We start from the raw sequence: 24,846 nt of genomic DNA, 5'->3' as shown, positions 1-24,846 counted from the left end.
TTCCACCGTTAGATGGTGCCAGTGTTGGGGTATTTCACTGGCAGCACCAGTAGATGGGGCTGGTATTGGTGATTAGATATTCCACCACTAGAGTGAGCTGTTGGTCAATAGATATTTCACAGATAGAGTGTGCTGTCGGGTGGATATTTCATCGCTCGAGTGCGCAGTTGATTAGATCCCGGAGGCACTGATAGATGGCGCTAGTTTTGTGTTTAGGGCCCGATCACACCGCAAGGTAGCGCTGCTGTTGGTGTGTGTTTAGATCTTCTGAATCTTCTCGCCGACCACGACAGGATTGTTGCGGCGGATTTCCTGCGCGCCCAACTCCCTGTAGTCGAACGAACAGTCGTGCTTGTCCGAATATCGGTGGAACACCAACAGCAGCGCTACCTTGCGGTGTGATCGGGCCCTAAACACAAAACTAGCGCCATCTATCAGTGCCTCCGGGATCTAATCAACAGCGCACTCGAGCGATGAAATATCCACCCGACAGCTCACTCTATCTGTGAAATATCTAATGACCAACAGTGCACTCGCGCAGTGGAATATCTAACCAACAGCTCACTCTAGTGGTGGAATATCTAATCACCAATACCAGCCCCATCTACTGGTGCTGCCAGTGAAATATCCCAACACTGGGCGCCATCTAACGGTGGAACATCTAATCAACAGCTCACTCTAGTGGTGAAATATTTAACCAACAGCGCCTCTAGCGATGAAATAGAGCCATTTATCAGTGCCTCCAGGCTCTAAACAACACTAGCATACTATCTTATCACCAACAACGATCTAAGTACATACCGTGGAAGATCTAATGAACAGTGCACTCTAGCAGTGAAATATCCAAACGCTATCGCCATCGGCCGGTACCTCCGGGCCCTAAACACCGCGAGGGAACTCGCCCTCAAAACGTTATATAAATAAACAAAAATATATATAGATATCTATATTTAATATGATTTTTTTTTCAATTCTGTGTACATAGACAATTTATTGGATTATTATTATTTTTTCTTTTGGAAAATTATTGGCGACGAGAAAGAGGAAAATTAAAAAGAAAGAATATGATTAGTTGAGTTTATTTAGGGTTGAGTGGAAGAGCTCCTTCTTTAGGAGAATCCTAGCCACTTTAATAAAGATAACTTAAAAAGACCATTATTTCTTATTTAAATACCTTGCCTACCCCTCTTCTTGATGTACTTCACACATTTTTAGGAGGGATAGTTTGATTGGGAAGATTTGAGATTCGAATTTGTTTGGTTTTTTGTATCCGGTTCGTGTTCATAGTTTCATAAGGGAGGTCTGGTAATTTCCCTCAGTCTTTCACAAAGTCGTACGCACTGGAAAATTTTTGATAGAGGTGGATGTGGGATTATTTATTTTCTCTTGTTTTTGTGGACTTACCTAGGTTTGACGGGGGAAAAAACTTGCCTTAGGGGATTTTGGTAGGAGGGGCGTTACTTTAGCCTTGGATTTCTTTTGGTAGTCGATTAGTCTCTAAGATTTTTTCGTGTTGCCTGCTCTCAATGGTAAATAAATGTTGGACCTTTTTCCGATTTCTCCGCCTCTTTTTCCCCTGTAGAGTCCTTGTTGTCTGTAGATAAACAGCTACTGGTCTAGGAAACTCGGGTTAGATTTAAGCTTTGCATTCATTAGCATGGTTTGTTTTCTACTCTCTTGGGTCAGGGCTAGTCCAAGGTCAAGGGTTGGGGCTCTGTTGTAGACTGAAGCAGTCCATTAAGTTTTATTTATTTATTTCATTGAAATGGCGAATCATTTGTTGTGTTCAAGTGTCTCAAAGGGGGGAAAAATACATATTTCTTTATTAGGATTTAGTATCTACATTCTACATATTTAGTAAAGAACGATACTCATGTATAAAAAAAGGTATGTATGTCTACATTATCGTGCGATTTTGGTAGAATGATAAAGCAAAGTTCCATCTATCGTGTCAATTGACATCGCCAGACCAGAGAGAGGATACTGAATGCTTTAGAGTGGATACTGACTGCTTTAGACTAGTTTTAGTAGATCAAAAATTCAAATTTGGATTAGGTATAGTCATTAAAATACAAGGATTGAGTCTGATTCATACCAACCTATGATTTCCTTACATGTTCTGTATCTGGCTTAGCATTGGTACCCGATTCTGACTGGGTTTCAGGATTTGTGTCTACAGTTTGTTCAGTTTGAGTACTAGTACCCGTTTCTTGCTGGCTTCCAGGAGTTGTATCAATATTTTCTTTCGTTTCACTGCTGAAGCTTTCAGGATTTATGTCTGTAGCCTAGTGCCCGTTTCTTGCTGGCTTCCAGGAGTTGTATCAATATTTTCTTTCGTTTCACTGCTGAAGCTTTCAGGATTTATGTCTGTAGTTTGTTTGGTTCCAGTTCTTTCAGGATTTGTATCAGTATTTTGTTTTGTTTTACTCCTAGCTTTTTTACGTTCAGTTTTATATGGTTATCGTTATTTCCTTCTACCTGCTTGATGCTCCATGTCTATGCTTTCCTCTCTGTTTTGAGCCTAAGGAGCAAGAGAGGGAAGAAATGAAAATTACCAAAAAAGCACACAGCGAGTTATTTTTAAAAATCTGGTGTGAACATCACACGACTTTCCTTATCCTATTGAATGATGCTTATTTGAGTGTTCTTTTTTACAGTATCTCTACACCGGTCTTAACCAAAAGTTTCGTGTCGCATCCTTGTCACATTTGACAGCTATACATACCAAGTCTCTAGCTCTTACCGTTCTCGAGATATTTTGTTTACAGACAGACACACTTGGTTTGGACCAAGTCTAAATGAGAGCTGTCTAATATGAGGACCACGGGCTAAACGATGCCCGTGAAAGACTTCACAAAAGATTTTGAGGGAAGACAACTTTTGAAAACTCTGTAATTTCATAACGATGCCCGTGAAAGACTTCACAAAAGATTTTGAGGGAAGACAACTTTTGAAAACTCTGTAATTTCATAGCTATAACCGATTAGGAATAGAAAACCAAAGTAGTCACGGAAACAGGGGTGAGAGGAACATATAGGGAAGATGGTAGACACAAGTAGAATTAATAGTAAAGAATAAAGCATTTAGTAATTCTGTGATAGTGTGATACCCACAAAAGTTGCGCAAAAGCTCTCTGCTTTACCACAGATAATTAATCAAAAGATTTATATGAGACTCCTTATCACATCCAATAAAAAACTTAACTTTGGGACTCGAAAGACAGGTTCTCTTCTCTCATCCTGCCCAGGGGTTTCATTGTCAACCTTGGCAGTTTCAGGCGTATTGTCTTTCTTTCCTTTTCCCGGAGAATCCTTTTCATTCGGAGCCTTTTTGCACATCCCTCCAAAACGGCGCTGACGATCGTGTGCTCAATTTTTGATTCGGGCTTTTTCGTATGGACAATTCCTCTACCTGGATCTCTGTTTATATCAGCTTCTGCGCTTTCAGAGCCGATAACTCCTCTGCCATCAGCACCGTCAACAGTGGAAACTCCTCTAGCACTGTCCAAACCGCCTCTCAAATCATGGTCACTGTAATCTAGGAAGATTTCCACCGCATTTTCAAACTTGACATGTCTTTCAACCTCTCCTTCGTTATGCCCAATTGAAGAGTCAACTTTTTCCCCAACGACAGCAGAAGTAGTATTTTCCCCAGCGACAGCAGCATTTCCCTCAGACTGTCCAAACCGCCTCTCAAATCATGGTCACTGTAATCTAGGAAGATTTCCACCGCATTTTCAAATTTGACATGTCTTTCAACCTCTCCTTCGTTATGCCCGATTGAAGAGTCAACTTTTTCCCCAACGACAGCAGTAGCAGCATTTTCCCCAGCGACAGCAGCATTTCCCTCTTCTTCTATAGCAGAAGGCGAGTCTTTTCTATTGGACAAGTCCACTATTTCCACTGAACTGCTGAATCTGACGTGTTTTTCGCTGGTGCGGTCAGCTTTGCCGCCAGCATCACTGAAATTTTCATTCACCGTTCCAAGGGACCCAACATCGGTCGTTTCATGGTGGCCATTTTCGGTAACTTTTGGGTAATTTTCGTCAACTGCAGAGTTATTTTGGGCAGTTTCTGCGTTCTCGTTGCCATTTTGGGTAACATTCTTGCTGTCTCTGTTCATATCTTTTACATTGAGAGCATGTTCATTTTGATTTTCACTGTCAGTGGCATCTTTTCCAGCAGTGTTTCTTACCCCTTTCTGTCGAGCATTATCTGCATTGACATTCGAACTATTTCCATCTGTAGTGTCCTTATGGAGAGCAACTTTTTGACCAGTTTCACTGCCTGCTGAATCTGACGTGTTTTTCGCTGGTGCGGTCAGCTTTGCCGCCAGCATCACTGACATTTTCATTCACCGTTCCAAGGGACCCAACATCGGTCGTTTCATAGTGGCCATTTTCGGTAACTTTTGGGTAATTTTCATCAACTGTAGCGTTATTTTGGGCAGTTTCTGCGTTCTCGTTGCCATTTTGGGTAACATTCTTACTGTCTCTGTTCATATCTTTTACATTGAGAGCATGTTTATTTTGATTTTCACTGTCAGTGGCATCTTTTCCAGCAGTGTTTCTTACCCCTTTCTGTCCAGCATTATCTGCATTGACATTCGAACTATTTCCATCTGTAGTGTCCTTATGGAGAGCAACTTTTTGACCAGTTTCACTGTCAATTTGGTCATTGACATTTCTCACATCAGTATTTCTTACCTCTTTTTGTCCAACAACTGCATTGGCATTTGGACTATTTCCATCAGTATCAATTCTATTAGCATCAGCATTTTCTACATCAGTTCTGTTTGCACCAGCAACATTAGTATCAGTTCTGTTTCCATCAGAATCGACATTACCGTTTCTGTTGTCATCTTCTACATTGGCATTTGGACTATTTCCATCAGTATCAATTCTATTAGCATCAGCATTTTCTACATCAGTTCTGTTTGCACCAGCAACATTAGTAACAGTTCTGTTTCCATCAGACTCGACATTATCGTTTCTGTTGTCATCTTCTACGACAGGTTCTCTTCTCTCATCCTGCGCAGGGGTTTCATTGTCAACCTTGGCAGTTTCAGGCGTATTGTCTTTCTTTCCTTTTCCCGGCGAATCCTTTTCATTCGGAGCCTTTTTGCACATCCCTCCAAAACGGCGCTGACGATCGTGTGCTCAATTTTTGATTCGGGCTTTTTCGTATGGGACTTGAATTGATTCGGGTTTCTCCGTAAGGAAATTGAATTGATTCGGATTTCTCCGTAAGGGGGCTCGTTGTCTACGGAAAATTTTGAACACTGTGACGCAGGGTATGTTTGAATAGACGGGCCAGCTGCACGTTATCGGGTCAAAGTCAATATGTTCGTGTGTTAGTGGAGAGATCGGATTTCTCCGTAAGGGGGCTCGTTGTCTACGGAAAATTTTGAACACTGTGACGCAGGGTATGTTTGAATAGACGGGCCAGCTGCACAATATCAGGTCAAAGTCAATATGTTTGTGTGTTAGTGGAGAGAAAAAGGTAAGGTTGTGTGAGTAATGTGTGGAGAATTTCAATTGTTCATGTGAAAGAAAACTTGTGTTGTGTAGAAACTTGCGTGTGTACTGTTAATTTAAAATGTGAAATCCCATTTTAAATGCACCAAAGGACAAGACTATTGGAGTAAAAAAATAAAGAAAAATATAACGAAGATGTTGGCTAGTTCATTCATTTTGTCATTCTTATTTTATTTATTTTTATATTTCTCATCATTATTATTTTTTTTTTTTTCCAAAGAGCCCTACGAGTAAAGAATATTTTTCTTCGTTTATAAAGGAATTTGACACCATATCCAAACCATTCGCGTTAGTCCTCGAACATACGGGGGTTATCTGAAAGGTACACGACCTCTTAAAGGACTAATGCTATGCCTGCCGTCTGAAAGACCACGCGTGTGGCGGAAAAAGCTTCAGACCTAGGTCCGTCAGACTGCGGTCTCAAGCTTTTTCTACCACACAGACCTAGATCTCGAGCTTTTTCAGACGTTCTTACGAGTAAAGAATATTTTTCTTCGTTTATAAAGGAATTTGACACCATATCCAAACCATTCGCGTTAGTCCTCGAACATACGGGGGTTGTCTGAAAGGTACACGACCTCTTGAAGGACTACTGCTATGCCTGCCACCCATGCTGAGACCGTCTGAAAGACCACGCGTGTGGCGGAAAAAGCTTCAGACCTAGGTTCGTCAGACTGCGGTCTCAAGCTTTTTCTACCACACAGACCTAGATCTCGAGCTTTTTCAGACGTTCCGACAGAGACCTGCATCTGCACCTACGGTCTGAGCGTGTGTGGCGGAAAGAGCTCGAGACCGCGGTCTGACAGATCTAGTTCTGCTCTTTCCGCCACACAAGCTCAGACGGTCTTAACATAAGTGGTCGGGATTATCGTTCCGACAGAGACCTGCATCTGCACCTACGGTCTGAGCGTGTGTGGCGGAAAGAGCTCGAGACCGCGGTCTGACAGATCTAGTTCTCCGCCACACAAGCTCAGAGGGTCTGAGCGTAAGTGGTCGGGATTAAAGACAGGGAAGGGGGCCACTCACTTCTTTAGCAAGGAGACTATCAGCACCATCCACCATGGAACTGCTGTTGGCGGCTGCGGCGCTGTTCTGCGCGGATGTGGACATTGCTGAGGACACGGACGCCGCGGCTGAACAAGTGGTAGGTAGAATAGAAGACGAAATGAGGCTGGGAATGGTCGGCATTCCTGTGTCCGTACTGAAAAAGAAGAAATTCAAAATTAATACTGGAAGAAACAAGAAACACAGAAATTAACATTTATTGAGGGACATACTACGGGATGGGCATGTTACGACACAGACCACATGCGTCTGATGTAGCAAGTAGATAATTAATTGGAAAAGTACCCCTCGCAGTACGCCCACCATTTAGGGGACCACAAGAGTGTGGCCGAGTGGTCAAGAGCACAGACTCTCAACCTGTGTTCGAATCCCAACCAGGACGGAAATTTTCAAATCAAACTTTTCCGTTCTTGGATATGCATGTATGTAAAAGAATATGCCTTGAAGTAATGCGAAAGCGGTACGAAGGTACAATCTTTGATTTTTTAGCTAAATCCCCTTTAGGGGTGTTTTTATTTTATATTTATTTGTGAGTCGAACCAAGGACCTTACCTGTGTGAGGAGTGAGTGTAAGCTGACGAGGGCGAGGCGCTGGGGGGCTGCTGTTTCTTTTTCAATGCTTCCTTGTAGCAGATAGAGCAGAGTCCGTCCGTAGCCGGGTTGCCATAGAAACCGCATCCGCTTCGGCACAACGCTTGCATGGAATTTGATTCCCGCTCCATTCTTCGCTTAGGAAGTCCTTCTTCAGGGAAGTTTTTAGAAAGTCCTCTGGGTTGAAGTCTTCTTCGCTTAGGAAGTCCTTTTTCAGGAAAGTCTATAGAAATTCTTCTGAGTTGAAGTCTTCTTCTGTTTAGGAAGTTCTTTTCACGAATTCTTTTTAGAAAGTCCTCTTTTTTTCAAGTCCTTTTTGCTTAAGAAAAAGCAAGGTCTAGATTTCACACACGAGTTTCTCCTATGAGAAGATTAACTTAAATTTAAATTTTAAACAGTGAAAAATTTTCAACACAAAAATATAGGAAAAAAGTTATTTCTTACAGATTTGGTGGGTTGTTTTTGTAAACAATTTATTCGTTTAAAGTCCAATTGGAGGTTTTACTATCGGGAGAAAGCCAATTTTAAATTGATTTGCACCTTTACAGATCTGATTAATTCTTTGTCCGAAACTTTAGTTGTGTGTGGGAGGTTGTAAAAACAATGAGTTGTTAATAATGGTCAGATTTGGTTACTTTTAGGTTTTTAGTTTTGTGTGAATTTGATTAGATTTTATTGGTGGAAATTTTCGTTTTTTGGTTAAATTTGTGTTGAGGGTTTTGGTATTGTAAAAATTGCGATGGAAATTGGTATTGTGCTTTTCTTTAGGGGAAAATAAATTTCCTTTCAAGCTTTTATTTATTTATTTTTGATTTGATTTTTATTATTGATGACTGTAGAGCACGAATTCCGGCGATCTCAACAGCAGGGCTGGAAACTTGATTTCTCAATTCACAGGGGAGGATTCGAGCAACACGTCGAAGGTGTCAGAAAGATGGGATTTCGAGTGATGTCACGACCACGCCTGAAACAAAAACAGAGAGAAACCAACAATTAGAATCCTGAGAAATAATTATGTATCACTTTACTGTATTAATTCTTTCACGAGCACATTAAACTTAGAGCTGAATCCTTAATTAAATTAGGTAAGTCATAGAACCATTGGAGTTGATTGGAGGCCGGCCTTGGAGCTTGGAGGGTAGCGCATCTGCCTTGAAAGCACTTCATGGGTTCAATTTCAGCAAGGGGCGGATTTTATCCTAAACAGATAAGGTTTGTTATCGGAACGGCTGGCTTTCTCCTATCCTATCTTCGTCCTGCTTTCGGGAAGATAAGACTTTATCAGCTAAAGTTCCCTCTATCAAACCTATTGAAAAAAATGGAAACCGCAATTTTAAGACTCCATTTTTCCAAAAGGTTTGATAGAAAACCTCTTGAAAAAATCGAGTCTTAAAATTGCGCCCGTCTCAAAATGACCCCAACCCAGCCTACTCATCAATTCAGAGCCCATGTGTATGTCATATCTCGTACTGTCTAGTACATTTTTATTTCTGTACTCAATATTTCTTATTCGCCCTTGACACATGCAAGGAAAAACACACACGACCCAAGCGTTCCATATACAGTACATATCCCATAATATAGTACTATTCCATATTCATACAGACATAAGGAAAATGAGACTGTATTCGATAGAAATGCATGCAAAACAATATGCGGTGTTTTCCCAAGGAAAACATCGGTAGAACTAAATGAAATGTTTTATTGTTCGAGTTATTCCCTTCGCCTCGGTGTCAACTGTTTTTTTTTATGGTTCGGACATGTAGAAAGAAGAGATCAAGAATATGTTGGAAAGAGGTTGAGAGATATGGAAGTTGGAGGTAAGAGAGACAGGGGAAGACCAAGAATGAGATACATATATGGACAAAGTGAAACAGGATTTTAGCAATGGAACAACTGCTACATTAGACGCTTGTGGCCTGTGTCGTAGCATGCCCATCCCGTAGTATGCCTCTCATCGTAGTATGCCTCTCATTCATTTGTACGCAAACACAATTGATAGGTGGAAAAACCTCAGCGTGTGTTTTTGTAAACAACTCGACACCATAACACACAAACAAGATAAGACAGGGAAAAAAACAACCCCAACAACAAAAAAAAAAAACAAACCCAAAAACAACAAAAAAAAAAAGAAAGGGAAAAAAAAAACCCCAAAAAAAAAAAAAAAAAAAAAAAAAAAAAAAAAAAACTCGCCTAGTAAACAAGAGGGCGCGGGTTCAACCCCAGCAAAGGTATGGAAATTCATTCTCAACATCGTTTCAGAATTTGACCACAATCATAGTAGTAGCCTCCTCCTGGGGTAAAGGGACTTTTCGAGCAGTATCATTAAAAGCACTGTTCATTCCTTAAATCAATAAATAACAGACTCTTGACTGGAACGTGACCACTAGGCGAGGTTAACGCCGGAGGCGTTCTCTACAAACTCTTCTAATGAGATTCGAACCCCCGTTACCTCATTTACCAGGCGAGCACCCCGACCAGTTTACCGAGGCAAGTTGGCAGTGTCCACTCTTGAGTGGTAGAAGCTAGTCCAGCTGGCTAGGTGGGTTACCTTGGCCAAATCTCAAAGTTCAAGAGAACTTTCGACACAATCTGGTTTAATAAAGAAGTATAAAAAAAAGGTTACTAAAAACTGACCATCGAAAATTTGACCCGATTACATTACTTTCCTTCCTATAGGATAAGGAAAGTAAAAAAGGTTTACTTAATACATAGTCATAGGGAGATTAGTCTATTTTTAGTAAAAAAAAAGTGGTTTTACTAAACATGGATGGATAGGTGTTTGTTTTTGTTTGTTTTTCCACATGCATCAATTCCGGGTTGTACCTATTCCGGGGTGAACATCAATTTTAGGTAGGGTTGTAAAAAAAATCAAGATTGGTTCTTTTTCTTAATTTAATTATGTATTCTTTTTCTTTCCTTTTGATTCTTCTTTTTCTTTTATTCTCAAAAGAGTAAACTACTGTTCACATTGTAATAATGGCAACCGTCACATATTCCACATTGGAAAATCACACATTTCACAATGTAAACAAAAACTTTTCGTGGGCATACCAATAAGCCAAACAGGCCCGCGCATACCTACAAATTCCCTGTAGTCGCCCTAGACATAGAGACACATTGGAAAATCACACATTTCACAATGTAAACAAAAACTTTTCGTGGGCATACCAATAAGCCAAACAGGCCCGCGCATACCTACAAAGTCCCTGTAGTCGCCCTAGACATAGAGAGACAAAACTGAGGCATTGAGGCATAGCTACAAAACCTAGTTGTGCGCATACCCACAATTTCCAGTATAGGCGCTCTAGACAGAGACACATGAACACAGGGTATTCTAATATGGACTAAACCAGCCAGCGCATACCCACAATTTACAGTATAGTCGCCCTAGACATAAGAACACAAACATGGTATTTTATGGACTAAACCAGCCAGCGCATACCCACAATTTACAGTATAGTCGCCCTAGACATAGACACAAGGCGTAGCTGATCATTTCCTATGTGTATAATTATGGCCAGCCAAGGACAACAAGAGGACAAGACACTGTCAGTTTAATCTTGGTTTGGACCAAGTCTAAATGAGAGCTGTCTAATATGAGGACCACGGGCTAAACACGATGCCCGTGAAAGACTTCACAAAAGATTTTGAGGGAAGACAACTTTTGAAAACTCTGTAATTTCACAGCTATAACCGATTAGGAATAGAAAACCAAAGTAGTCACGGAAACAGGGGTGCTTTATTTAGACTGTCGAATTAGGACATGTAGTCCCATTATCAGGACATGTAGTCCCATTATCAGGGGTGAGAATAGGGAAGGCATTTAGTAATGCTGTGATAGTGTGATACCCACAAAAGTTGTGCAAAAGCTCTCTACTTGGTTTGGACCAAGTCTAAATGAGAGCTGTCTAATATGAGGACCACGGGCTAAACGATGCCCGTGAAAGACTTCACAAAAGATTTTCAGGGAAGACAACTTTTGAAAACTCTGTAATTTCATAGCTATAACCAATTAGGAATAGAAAACCAAAGTAGTCACGGAAACAGGGGTGAGAATAGGGAAGGCATTTAGTAATGCTGTGATAGTGTGATACCCACAAAAGTTGTGCAAAAGCTCTCTGCTTTACCACAGATAATTAATCAAAAGATTTATATGAGACTCCTTATCACATCCAATAAAAAAACTCAACTTTGGGACTCGAACCCCCCAACCTCCAGATCCGAAGTCCTTCACTACACCACTGAGGTTGTGTTACGTTATAAGACTCCTTATCACACCCAATAAAAACCTCAACGCTATCACACATAGCCCGAGGAGTAGACAACTAGTGATAAGATCTTGGCTGGTTGCTATGACAACGTTACAGCTTATCACACATACGTCGGAGAGTGTTATGTAAACAAAGTTGTCAGCTGTGTAGCTCCGATGGTGTAAGCTGCAATTAGAGTTTATCTTGTAAAATGGTTTATGGTGACTGCACAAATTGCATTTTGTTTCGCATATGAGGTGAAAATGTGCATAAGAATAGTGGTAATCTGATAATAATGAAATCTGTATAATAAGAATACTGGATGTTAGCGACAAGCTTGGCCAGTTTGGTTTTATTGACAACCACCGAATCATTTCGTCCCCCTCCCACCTAAATACAGCCCTGAATATACCATGTAATAAATGATTCCAGCTGACAGCCCAGTATATTTGGTGTTGATAAGACTATTTTGATAACTGATGTACCAGTACCAATCTGTTCATTTGGTGTTTACTGACCACAGTGTATTTGGTTTTGTCCGATAAGGAGTATTTTTTGGGTTCGGTATTATTGATAACAGGATATGATGGTGTAATCAATAGTGATAAGGAGATGATGAAGGAGACTGGCCACTGTCCATCACTGTATTCTGTTTATTTCTGTCACAGTCGTTGTCAGTAGTCTGTTATTGGCACTATTGACAGCGGAGATAGCACGTTAAATGCACCAGTTTCCAATGGTTCACTGAAAATAATAATAATAATAGTGCTTATTTATACAGCTCGCATAGGACTGAAAACTCCCTTTACTCCAGCAATAGGCTACTACTATTATTGTGGTCAAATTCTCAAATTATATTGAGGATAAAATTCCATACCTCGGCTGGGATTGAACCCACGCCCTCCTGTTTACCAGGCGAGCGCCTTGACCACTACACCACCAATGTACCCACACTTTGCAAGTGAATAACTGTGCCAATAAGCCCTTGAGTAGAATAACTGTGCCAATAAGCCCTTGAGTAGAATAACTGTGCCAATAAGCCCTTGAGTAGAATAACTGTGCCAATAAGCCCTTGAGTAGAATAACTGTGCCAATAAGCCCTTGAGTAGAATAACTGTGCCAATAAGCCCTTGAGTAGAATAACTGTGCCAATAAGCCCTTGAGTAGAATAACTGTGCCAATAAGCCCTTGAGTAGAATAACTGTGCCAATAAGCCCTTGAGTAGAATAACTGTGCCAATAAGCCCTTGAGTAGAAGGTGACGAAAACCTCAGCTAAAGTTATACGGTGACGAAAACCTCAGCTAAAGTTATACGGTGACGAAAACCTCAGCTATACGGTGACGAAAACCTCAGCTATACGGTGACGAAAACCTCAGCTAAAGTTATACGGTGACGAAAACCTCAGCTAAAGTTATACGGTGACGAAAACCTCAGCTAAAGTTATACGGTGACGAAAACCTCAGCTAAAGTTATACGTTACGAAAACCTCAGCTAAAGTTATACGGTGACGAAAACCTCAGCTATACGGTGACGAAAACCTCAGCTCTACGGTGACGAAAACCTCAGCTATACGGTGACGAAAACCTCAGCTAAAGTTATACGGTGACGTTAAAACCCAACCATAGCATGTTTGCTCTACTAGTTACACCTACAATCATGGTCGAGTTGTTTCAGCAGCACTATTTTACAACACAGTCCAGGTATGTAGTATGTAGGTAGTACCTACAAGAGTACAAGATATGTACATACAACACAGTCCAGGTATGTACCTACCTACCTACCTTGTAGGTACTACCTGTCTACCTACATAGCTGGGAACTGCAAAGACATTCCAAGAATTCTCTATGAATGTTCCTCTCAGGAAAGTTAGTTTGAGTTAAGAACTAATTTGGAGCTATGGTTTTTTTTCTTTCATTGTCTCTCTTTCTACCCCCCCTCCCTCTCCCTCCATCAAAAAAAGTACCTGATAATGTACAAACATAAATTCCATAAATACTAGGAGCAGAAATTTTTTTGACAGAATATTAAGTAGATGAACGTAAAAAAAGCGAAAATTCCCAAGAACATCACAGCCTGCCTATTACCTACCTACGATAAGATAACTAAATATTTTGTAAGAATCATGAGAGGCTATAAAAAAAAAATCCATAAATTCACCGTACTTCAAGTTAGTTGTTTTTAATTAAGACAGCAAACAAAGAAATAATGCGAATTAATCATCATAGAACTTCTAAATGTTATTAAATGTAACAAAAATCTGAATAAATTATTAAAGTCTCAATGGTTTCGACTAAACGTAGAATAAGCAACTAGAGAGCGTCTACCTCGTAACCGCTAGGTCGCGGGTTCGACTCCCGCTCGGGGCGGATTTTATCCTGAACAGACCAGGTTCGTTCTCAGAACGGCTGGCTTTCTCCTATCCTGTTTTCTGTCTCTCTTCGCTTTCAGGACGATAAGACCTTAGCAGTTACAGTTTCCTCTATCAAATCCTAACCTTAATACATAGTCAAATACTTTCGTCCGAGAACATACAAAGACCAAAATGTAGCCCGAAAATACAAAGACCGAAATAAATGTAAAATAACACTATAACACTAGACATCCAGAAAACAAGTCCAATGACCGCGTCTCTGTAGATAAAGAAACCGAGACAAACAAGGACAGATAACGGACACATAACTGAGGCATTGAGGCATAGCTACAAAACCTAGTTGTGCGCATACCCACAATTTCCAGTATAGGCGCTCTAGACAGAGACACATGAACACAGGGTATTCTAATATGGACTAAACCAGCCAACGCATACCCACAATTTACAGTATAGTCGCCCTAGACATAGACACAAGGCGTAGCTGATCATTTCCTATGTGTATAATTATGGCCAGCCAAGGACAACAAGAGGACAAGACACTGTCAGTTTAATCTTGGTTTGGACCAAGTCTAAATGAGAGCTGTCTAATATGAGGACCACGGGCTAAACGATGCCCGTGAAAGACTTCACAAAAGATTTTCAGGGAAGACAACTTTTGAAAACTCTGTAATTTCATAGCTATAACCAATTAGGAATAGAAAACCAAAGTAGTCACGGAAACAGGGGTGAGAATAGGGAAGGCATTTAGTAATGCTGTGATAGTGTGATACCCACAAAAGTTGTGCAAAAGCTCTCTGCTTTACCACAGATAATTAATCAAAAGATTTATATGAGACTCCTTATCACATCCAATAAAAAACTTAACTTTGGGACTCGAACCCCCAACCTCCAGATCCGAAGTCCTTCACTACACCACTGAGGTTGTGTTACGTTATAAGACTCCTTATCACACCCAATAAAAACCTCAACGCTATCACACATAGCCCGAGGAGTAGACAACTAGTGATAAGATCTTGGCTGGTTGCTATGACAACGTTACAGCTTATCACACATACGTCGGAGAGAGTTATGTAAACAAAGTTGTCAGCTGTGTAGCTCCGATGGTGTAAGGTGCAATTAGAGTTTATCTTGTAAAATGGTTTATGGTGACTGCACAAATTGCATTTTGTTTCGCATATGAGCTGAAAATGTGCATAAGAATAGTGGTAATCTGATAATAATCAAATCTGTATAATAAGAATACTGGATGTTAGCGAAAAGCTTGGCCAGTTTGGTTTTATTGACAACCACCGAATCATTTCGTAGCCGAAAACCGAGAAGGGGAGGGGGGTTGCGGGCCCGGAGGGGGGTTGCGGGCCCCCTCGCCCCCCTCCCACCTAAATACAGCCCTGAATATAAATAAATAAACCTTTATTTGGTGGTCATTTAAAGGCACAATACAATACAAATACGGCCCTGAATATACCATGTAATAAATGATTGCATCTGACAGCCGAGAGTATATTTGGTGTTGATAAGACTATTTTGATAACTGATGTACCAATCTGTTCATTTGGTGTTTACTGACCACAGTGGCACAAATACGGCCCTGAATATAAATAAATAAACCTTTATTTGGTGGTCATTTAAAGGCACAATACAATACAAATACGGCCCTGAATATAAAAGGGGGGGGGGGGTAGAACACCTTTCCTCCAAACACAAGTTAAGTTGATACCTACCTACTTGAAGTTAATTGCATCCAATAGAACTGTAACATCTGCTAAGGTCTTATCGCCCCGAAAGTAAAAAGCCAGCCATTCCGAGAACGAACCTTATCACTTCAGGATAAAATCCGCCCCGGGCGGGAGGCAGACGTTACCAACCAAGCTAATTAGGCTGACAAATGTTAATAAAAGCAATGTTTCATTTTAAAAACCTGACCTCTAATCTATCGTTCATCTTGACCTCTAATCAAAGCACAATGTACGTCATCCTCTATTCCCCTTCCTCTAATATAGTTTGAACATTTCCTCTATATCAGTGGTTCCAAAACTGGGGTCCCGGCCCCCCGAGGGGACCGTAAAGCACTTCAAGACCAACGGGAAGATCACATAAAAACCGGTAAAGGGAGCGCGGAACGTTCACAATTTTAAGAAAAGGGCCTCATAATTTTGGGAACCCCTGCCCTGTGTTATGTATCTCTACCTCTAATTCCATATCTCAGTGGGGGTGAATTATTTATTTTCTTTGTATTTTCTCTCGCTATAAATTGCACATTTAAAGAGTACAATTCTTGTCTCTTTCTGTGTTTCTAACTTGAATGACCTCAGTGGCCCTGACTCTGACATTGAGATAGAAAGTGTGGGATACATTTATGTCTTTATCTTTATCTTTTATTGATATGAAAGACATTTATAATAAATGAGCAGTAGGCGGGAGGAGCAGTCATAAATGAATGAAAACTAGGAGAGTAAAAATAGAAGAAAAAAAAATAATGGGCTAAGTCCCAGGAAAATAGAAAGAAAATCAGCTCTGTTGGGAGAAAATCAAAGTAAAAACAAAGCTCTGTTGAGAGAAAATCAAAGTAAAAACAGGCTATGTCCCAAGCATCCTAGATTCATTTGACTTTTATCTAGCTTAAATTATTTTTTTTTTTTTTTTTTTTTTTTTTTTTTTTGTATTTGCAAGCTGTGATTGAACCCACTGCCTCCTGGTTTGCAAGCTTGGTGTGACACCCAATCAGGCGCGGAGGTTGCTTGTTACCTAAAATAATCTGATATCATCCCAAAAGCGAATAGAGAGGAGGACAGGATAGGAGAAAGCCAGTAGTTCCGAGAACGAATCTTATCTGTTTAGGATTAAGTTCGCTCCGGGCGGGAATCGAACCCGCGACCTTGCGCTTATAGGGCAGACGCTGACGCCCCTTCCAAGCTAAATAGGATATTGACTATTGACTTATCTGATGTCATTGATCCATCATCCACTCCTTGACTAGTTTGTTAGATGTTAGATTATTGGGTTCTATCGATCGAAATATCCACCATAATCAGTATCAAAGTTATCCAAGATATCACACAACAGGAAGACGAGAGTTAGGTTTAACCTCGGTGTAAGGAGGGTTTCCACTTCAGTGGTCACTGGGTTTAACCCATCTCAACACACAGGCTGGGCTAGTGATTTTATATGGGTTGGTTAATGTGGGATTTTATCTGGGCTTCTGTAATGCCACCCATCATACTCTATTATCTAATCAGTAGACTAAACCCGGGTACCCAGAGGGTACGCGGACGAAAAAAGATTGAGAACCGCTGGACGCTGGTCCATTAGAACCAAGTGCAAGTTCTTTAGAAAAATCTATTGAAAAATTGTCTTTTTGAAATGGTAGCGAGCCTACCTTGTAAGCACTAGGTGGCGGGTTCGATTTCCACTCGGGGCGGACTTTATCCTAAACAGATAAGGTTCGTTCTCAGAAGAATGAGACCTTAGTAGTTACAAGCTCCCTCTATCAAACCTCTTTAAAAAAAGCCGCAACCACACGAACTGAGTGTACAACTTTACAAGCTGTTCATAAATTCACCGTCACCCACTCCGTGTGACTGAGGCTTAACCATTTTACACCAGGTGCACCCAATACCCGCATGAGAAGAGGGTTAAAAAAAATCCCAAACCCTTCACTAGACACAGAAAAGGTTTCACTCAAGTCAGCCAGACCCCAGACCCTGCTTCGATGCCTCGGGGGGTCAAGAACCTCTCCTTCCTCCATATAACATTCGTTTTGATTTATACGTATTTAATTTTATCGTATCTATCAAAGTCAGGATTTCGAAAAAGGGTACTACCTTACTACGTATCTTCTAGTAATCTAGTACGTTCTATTCAAAAAAAGGTTCGTTCCTTCTACTACTAGAATCCTAATATGTATTCCATTCCTAATCCTGTAGAACCAGGAAAATAGAAAGAAAATAAGCTCTGTTGAGAGAAAATCGAAGTAAAAACAGGCTATGTCCCTAGAATCCTAGATTCATTTGACTTTTATCTATAGCTTAAATTATAGCGGTCAAGAGTACACGACTCTCAACCTGAAGATGCCGGGTTCGAGACCCGGCCAGGGTGTGCTTCTGCAATGAAAAAATGCAAAAGCAGTTCCGTTGTACACTATTAAAAAGAAATTGAAACATGGTACTTTTATTTTTAATAAAATAGAGTACATAGTACATCTCTTAGGATAACTGAATCTCTGGCCTCGCATAAAGAAAAAGAGAAAGAACACAAAGAAACAAATAAGGGAAAGATTCGTCGAATAATTGCATTCAAAACCAGTCTCAAATTACAAATGGGACGCAAAAAGTAGATAAAAGACACAAAGTCCCATTGAGAAGTTGATAACAAGTCAAACAGACCTGATAACAGCTCACCAGGGCGTTCTCCGATAAGACCTGATAACCAAAGCCGAACTACAGTACAACTAATACCTGACTGACTTGATGGAACCTTTCAACAAAGAAAATGGAACCATTACGATTCGTCTCAAATTATCAGAGTCAACCTTTTCCACAATATTATTCGTCTAAAAGAAACAATTTGTTTCAATTTTTGCATACCATGATACGTCTCCAAATTGCAAACTCAAGATGAAAAAAAAAAAGAAAGAAAAAAAAATACCCTGATGTACCTATTATTTCTAGAGCAGGATGTAGCTATGTCAAACTTTCAAACTTACGTCATAAGCTCATAAGGTACAAAATTTTGTACCAGTAGATTTGATGCGGATTGCGGAAAAATGGCCAAACCAGGGACTTTATCCAGCCGTTTGATTAAAAAAAAAAAAGCCAAAAAACAAGCTATGATTACGATTCGTGGAGCCAAAAGCCACAACCTATCAGTTAGACAAATAACTGTAGTAATAGAAAGTAAAAATATCAATGAGAAAAAACCAGTCATATTCAGATCACCAGTATGACGATGACGTCATCAATACAAAATATCAATGAGAAAAAACCAGTCATATTCAGATCACCAGTATGACGATGACGTCATCAATATATATTGTACGTAGTTAGCTTAGCTTAGCTCTCAAAGTCTCAACTCTGTTTTGATTGAGGTTTATTCATCTGCATCTCTTTTCTAAGATATTTCACAACCTCAAAAGGTATGTAATCTAGTCGTATGTACACAAGTGCATGTTAATAGGACTGAAAAATACCTTTATTCCAGCAGCAGGCTACTACTAAAATTGTCATATTGTGATCTAATTCTCAAGTCATCTCGTCACTCGGAGAGAAAACAAACCGATGACGTCATCCGCGAGTACCAGCGATAGGATTCACTATTAGGTTTGACTCATGTCCAGTAATCATAATCACTATGAGTCATCACTTCGTGAGATCTCAATGGACAGAGAGAGGGGATAAGAAAATTAAAGGGAAAGATAGAGAGGGGAAAATGAAGAGACGTGAAAAGGGGATAGGAGGGGAAAAAAACTCAGAAATCCCTTTTCGCCTTTTCCTCCCCCAAAAATATTTGCTACCTACCTTATAAAGACACTTTTCAGCCTCACGAACGGACATGCAGCCTTTATAAGGTCTCAAAGTGAGAGCCCCTCGAAAATCCGGGCAAAATTTTAGGCCAACGTCAAGCTTGAGGGAGGAAGTCGTTGAGGTAGGGGGAAAGTCAAGGTGACACTTTCCCCCTGTAGGAGGCTCCCTCTTGTTACATTCTTTGTTTAGACTCGTTTTACGAAGTCGTTTGGCTTCAATTCTGGATTGAACAAGGTGTAAAAAGGAAGAGGGACCAGCTGATCAGTCATCAGGTGACAGTGTCTACACCCCCACCACTGTCACTATCAGCAACAACAACAACAACACCTACACTCAGTTTCCCTTGAAAATGTCTATGAAATAGACGAAACTCCGAGTCGGGATAAATAACCAACTCGTAAGTATTCAATTTCATAAATAACCTAAGTAAAAAATAGTATTTACAAAGGATGTCAAAATTAAATAAATCCATTAACTAGGTGTAAAGCTCAATTATATGCCTATCTCAATTCTGATTTGGTAAACCCCGCTCTTATTAAAACGGAAAATCTCAGGAAGCTCCGGCCATTTTAAACAAATGTTCGCGGCCCACCAGTTGGACATCCCTGGCCGTCCAAGTTTGATGAAAGTTTGAGCGTGTAAACACTAGTTTGATGGTTTGCACAAACGTTTGCGCAAACCAAAAAAAATCTTCAATTTTTACGTCAAACCCGGTTTGCACAAACCCAGTTTGAACGTGTAAACACTCGTCTGTCCATACCTCAAGCCTCCCGTCAGTCCTCACTCAGTTTTTAAAGAGTACAAGTCTTGTCTCTTTCTGTGTTTCTAGCTTGAATGACCTCAGTGGCCCTGACTCTGACATTGAGATAGGAAGTGTGGGTTACATTCATGTCTTTATCTTTATCTTTTATTGATATTGAAGACATTTATAATAAATGAGCAGTAGAAGGGAGGAGCAGTCATAAATGAATGAAATAGAAGAGTAAAAATAGAAGAAAAAAAATAATAATGGACCAAGTCCCAGGAAAATAGAAAGAAAATAAGCTCTGTTGAGAGAAAATCGAAGTAAAAACAGGCTATGTCCCTAGAATCCTAGATTCATTTGACTTCTACCTAGCTTAAATTATAGCGGTCAAGAGTACACGACTCTCAACCTGAAGATGCCGGGTTCGAGACCCGGCCAGGCCAGGGTGTGCTTCTGCAATGAAATAATGCAAAAGCAGTTCCGTTGTACACTATTAAAAAGAAATTGAAATTGAAACATGGTACTTTTGTTTTTAATAAAATAGAGTACATAGCACATCTCTTAGGATAACTGAACCTCTGGCCTCGCAAAAAGAGAAAGAACACAAAGAAACTAAGGAATAAATAAGGGAAGAGAGAGAGAGAGAGAGAGAGAGATCCAAGCACGCTCCAATACGAGATGACCTACATTTTTCTTTATCTCCTCTCTCTCTCTTCTCCTCTTTATACACTTCTTTCTCTCTCCCTCCCCTCTCTCTCTCGCTCCCCCCTTCTTCTTTCGTAATTCCTTATTTTCTCTTTTTCCTCCTCCTCCTCCTCCTCCTCCTCTATCTATCTATCTCTCTCTCCCTTGTCTCAAGGTTTCTTCTTTCTCTATCAAACCTATTCTCTTTTCTCTCTGTCTTTTCCCGTACACAAACTCTTGTTTACTCATCAATCCCACTCCTTATCTACCCTTTTCTTTTCTTTTCTCTCTCTCTCTCTCTCTCTCCTACTTGTTCCTATTTTCTATCTTTCTCTTTCTTTCATTCTTTCTCTCTCCTACTTGTTCCCATCTTCAAACCACTCTTCTTTTCGTCCCATCTCTCTCTCCCCACTACTTATTCGTCTCATTCCTCTACAACTTCCGAGTACAAATTTTTGTCGATGGTGGGATTCGAACCCGGGACCTTCTGCATGGCAAGCAAGCGCGTTACCACTGGACCAACCGTGATTAACACATACTTATTGCTTCGACATTTTCGCTAGTTCATTAACTTACTCATTTTCAGCATGGAGAGTCGTACAATAAAAGAAGGTTATCCAGGAATTCCAGAATATTCCCTCATATTGTTCTATGATGTAATAATTACCTGAGGACAGAAAGAAATCAGACAAAACCATTAGTGTATTTAATAATAAAAACTAGACATTAGAGAAATAACATAAAATAATAAATGGTATAAATGCATTCAAGAAATAACACATTAGAGAAACAAAACCAACATAAAATAACAACTTAAAGTGAGAGTAAGAGCTTATTTATTTATACGGTTGGAATGGGACGATTCCGTTACCCCAGCAGTAGGCTAGCACTTACTCCAGCTCTATTTATGAGTCACCCTATCGACTCAAGACAAATTTGAAATTCCAATGACAATATTAAACAAATTTTAGACCTCCTGGTTAAACGTTTAACAGTGTCATTAGAATGATGCGCATCTTTTAGGAACACCCTGTAGATGGCACAGACAATTCATAATAATAACAATGATGGGATTGAACAATTGAACACAAATCCAAACTGTACTGTTCTCTTTTATCCTAGGATAGAGTTAAAACGAGGAGGAAGAAGAGAAGAGAGGGGGGAGACAAGAATAGGGGAAGAGAAAAAGAGAGGAAGGGGAGGAAGAGGAGAGTGGAAAAATAGGAGGGGAGGGAACGAGGGAAGGAAGACGAGGAAGAAGAGGGGGGGAGAGAGAGAGAGAGAAATGAAATCCAAGCACGCTCCAATACGAGATGACCTACATTTTTTTCTTTATCTCTCTCTCTTCTCTTTATACACTGACTCTCTTTCTCTCCCCCTCCCCTCTCTCTCTCGCTCCCGAAAAAAATATAAAGTTAATCAAATAAGAATAAATATAAATGAAATATAAATAAACAGGTAGGTACATTAAAAAAAAAGGATGTTACGACACCCCCAGAAACTTTGCGCCCCCCCACCAATTTCAGGTCCCGGGGATCCCCATACAGGCACACGTGTATTTCATATAGCATCCATCTTATCATATAAAACACATTATGTACCATCGTAAAATTGGATTTTTCCCGAGCTCATTGCTATCAATGATAATATTAGGTTCGGACCAGCTAAAGCGGGACAATATCGGGACTTTAGGCGAAAGCGGGACATTTTAGCGTCCCCAGAGGATTTCTGGGGACAGCGGGACCAGAGGCTCCAAAGCGGGACTGTCCCGCCGAAAGCGGGACGTATGGTCAGCAATACATAATTCATGAAAGAAAAACGCGTAAGGAACACACAAAACGCGGAAACCCACGTGATATCCAAATAAATTCTCTGTTGTTTTTTGTTTTCTTTCTTCACTTTAGATGTTATGTCACTTCCGTTTATAATATTCTGTGACGTCATACCTCTCTCAGGTGATGAAATTTTAGAAATATGAAATTGAAATATACCGGACAAGTACGGGGCCCTTTAAAACCTTTGGCAAAGAAAATGATCGGTGGTCCCAAAGATGAACCGTGTTTTTCTACGAACGAAGTTTCTCGATTTTGCAATTTTCTGTCTGTCCGCTTTGAAAGTCTGTTAGTGCCAGCCTAGTTAGCTTGATTGGTAGCGCGTCTAGTAAGCGCTAGGGCGCGGATTCGATTCCCGCCAGGGCCGGAATATATCCTCAACGAAGAAGGTTCGTTCTTAGGAACGGCTGGCTTTCTCCTATCCTGTCTTCCATCCTCGCTTTCGGAAAGATAAGACCTTAGCAGTTACAGTTTCCTCTATCAAACCTCTTTTAAAAAAAACGGCTGGTTTTTTCTATCCTGTTCCTTCTTCGCTGTCGGGTAGCCGGGAAGATAAGACCTCAGCAGTTAAGTCTGCTAAATATTTTTTCGGCGTAATAGAAACAATAATCATATGATGAAAAACTACGTCGCGCTTCTGTCTTATCGGTTGGCACGCGATTGCCGATGAGCTACGATAAATTCGCAATACACTACACTATCAGACTATCACTAATTCACTACACTACACATACTGGGTAGTTTTGCAGCAGGAGGATATTTTGTAATTTATCATCAAAATTACAGAAGGTTTTTTCTTTTCGGGTTGTTTGCCCCATCACCTAAGCCTCAAACTGGGCTTTCTGTGTACGAAAGGCGGTCTCTTCCTGATCCCTTATGTGCCGCGTCCATTTTATTTTAGGACTATTGCACTGTTCTGTATACGAAAAAATTCATCTTGAAATTTACACATAAAAGGTGGTTCAAATTACATGAGAAATCTGCACTACTCGCACACACATACAGTGTGATCTGTGCTAAAATGAACCGAAGGAACATTTCGCGTTCGAGAAAATACCGATAAGTAAAAATAATAAATATCTAAGAATAAGGAAATGAAAATAAATATACCTAAATAACAAAAAGTAAAAAAAAAAATATGGGGAAATTTTCGAAAGATAGGGAGTCAGCGGATGTTACGACACCCCCCAGCAACTTTGCGCCCTCCTACCAATTTCAGGTCCCGGGGATCCCCATACAGGCACAACAGAGGCACACGTGTAGCATCCATCTTATCATATAATACACATTGTGTATGTGGAATGCCATCTAGTGTGTGCAATATGTAGCAAGCACATAATACTGATGTTCAACATATTAGCATTATGTGAGTGTGTGTTGTTCAGGCATCAGACACGTGATTACGATATACATATACATACGTTACTTATGTACGTATGATGTGGTGTATAACAGCTGTTCTTTGTGTGTACTGTGTAGAATAGAACATTCCCTGAGAAGAAGTGTAGTAGTGAACGAATGGTTCATATGCCATTTTGATGTTTGTTTTTTTTTATGAAATTTGGCAAAAAATGTTCTGTACATAAACGGTGAAATTTGATCTGATTAGATTTTGGGTCCACTAAATCACAAGTTTTTACTTCCCATATCCAATTTATATAAAAAAAAAATATTATATTTATTGCCCTATTGTTTTGAATTTAGGATATAAATATGTACCTGCATGTATTTTGAGTTTTGAGACTAATAAAGAATGGTATATATACATTTTTTGTGGGTAATTGGGAATTTGGGAACCTGACTCTCTCACATATCGTATTTATATCTAGTACATTATTTATTTATACTCGTATTCAGTAGGTACATAATTACATATGTACTTAAATCTGGTTCACATGTATTTATATCCACAACAAAATCAAAATATTCGGTATGTGGGGGGGGGGCACCAGTATGTTTTTTTTTTTTTTTTTTTTTTTTTTTTACCGGGGGCAACTTTTTTTTTCTTTTTTTCCAGTGTTCTCAACTTGTATGACAACGACTTAACACCTTGGTATCTTCTTGCATAATAACTTTTAGCCTGAGCACACACGCTTTTTCATTCGGGTATAATCAAAGTGTGCCATCAAATACAACAGGGTCAGTCTTCACTCATGCATACATGAAAACCGAGCATGTATCACCATGTATTACACTGAATTACCAATACGAACCTTTCTTGACATAGTACAGTTTACTTCCTCGTCTGC

At 40.0% G+C, this 24,846-nt stretch overlaps 2 protein-coding genes across 2 annotated transcripts in view; both read right to left on the bottom strand.

Annotated features, from left to right (window-relative positions):
• Positions 1-258: 258 nt before the first annotated feature.
• On the bottom strand, positions 259-5,128 carry LOC113470027 (myb-like protein X). The gene is made up of 5 exons (XM_026828163.1): positions 4,654-5,128; positions 3,843-4,274; positions 3,327-3,675; positions 2,115-2,256; positions 259-450 (listed from the first exon to the last, which is right to left on the bottom strand). The coding sequence occupies exons 1-5, from the start codon at positions 5,126-5,128 to the stop codon at positions 259-261; spliced, it is 1,590 nt and encodes a 529-aa protein (XP_026683964.1).
• A 1,396-nt stretch (positions 5,129-6,524) lies between these two features.
• LOC113470028 (AN1-type zinc finger protein 6-like) overlaps positions 6,525-24,846 on the bottom strand; it is a 20,412-nt gene continuing 2,090 nt past the window's right edge. Inside the window, exons 2-3 of the mRNA XM_026828170.1 lie at positions 7,154-8,156; positions 6,525-6,737 (exon numbers count right to left, since the gene is read on the bottom strand). Of these exons, the coding sequence (XP_026683971.1) occupies positions 6,536-6,737; positions 7,154-7,323 (372 nt within the window). The 5' untranslated portion in view covers positions 7,324-8,156 and the 3' untranslated portion in view covers positions 6,525-6,535. The remainder of the gene's footprint in view (positions 6,738-7,153; positions 8,157-24,846) is intronic.

This window comes from Diaphorina citri, unplaced genomic scaffold, assembly GCF_000475195.1.
Source record: "Diaphorina citri unplaced genomic scaffold, Diaci psyllid genome assembly version 1.1 scaffold1349, whole genome shotgun sequence".
Lineage (NCBI taxonomy): Eukaryota > Metazoa > Arthropoda > Insecta > Hemiptera > Psyllidae > Diaphorina > Diaphorina citri.
The sequence above is the reverse complement of the archived record's forward strand: the minus strand, read 5'-3'. Positions and strand labels throughout refer to the sequence as shown.

Excerpts from the sequence above, each read along its gene's own strand:
- LOC113470027 (XM_026828163.1), bottom strand. The coding sequence starts at position 5,128 with ATGTGCAAAAAGGCTCCGAATGAAAAGGATTCGCCGGGAAAAGGAAAG. Across the intron at positions 4,275-4,653 it reads CCAAATTGACAGTGAAACTG|GTCAAAAAGTTGCTCTCCAT; the intron begins GTCAAAAAGTTG and ends GCAGTGAAACTG. Across the intron at positions 2,257-3,326 it reads TTGGAGGGATGTGCAAAAAG|CAGTGAAACGAAAGAAAATA; the intron begins GCTCCGAATGAA and ends TGAAAGCTTCAG.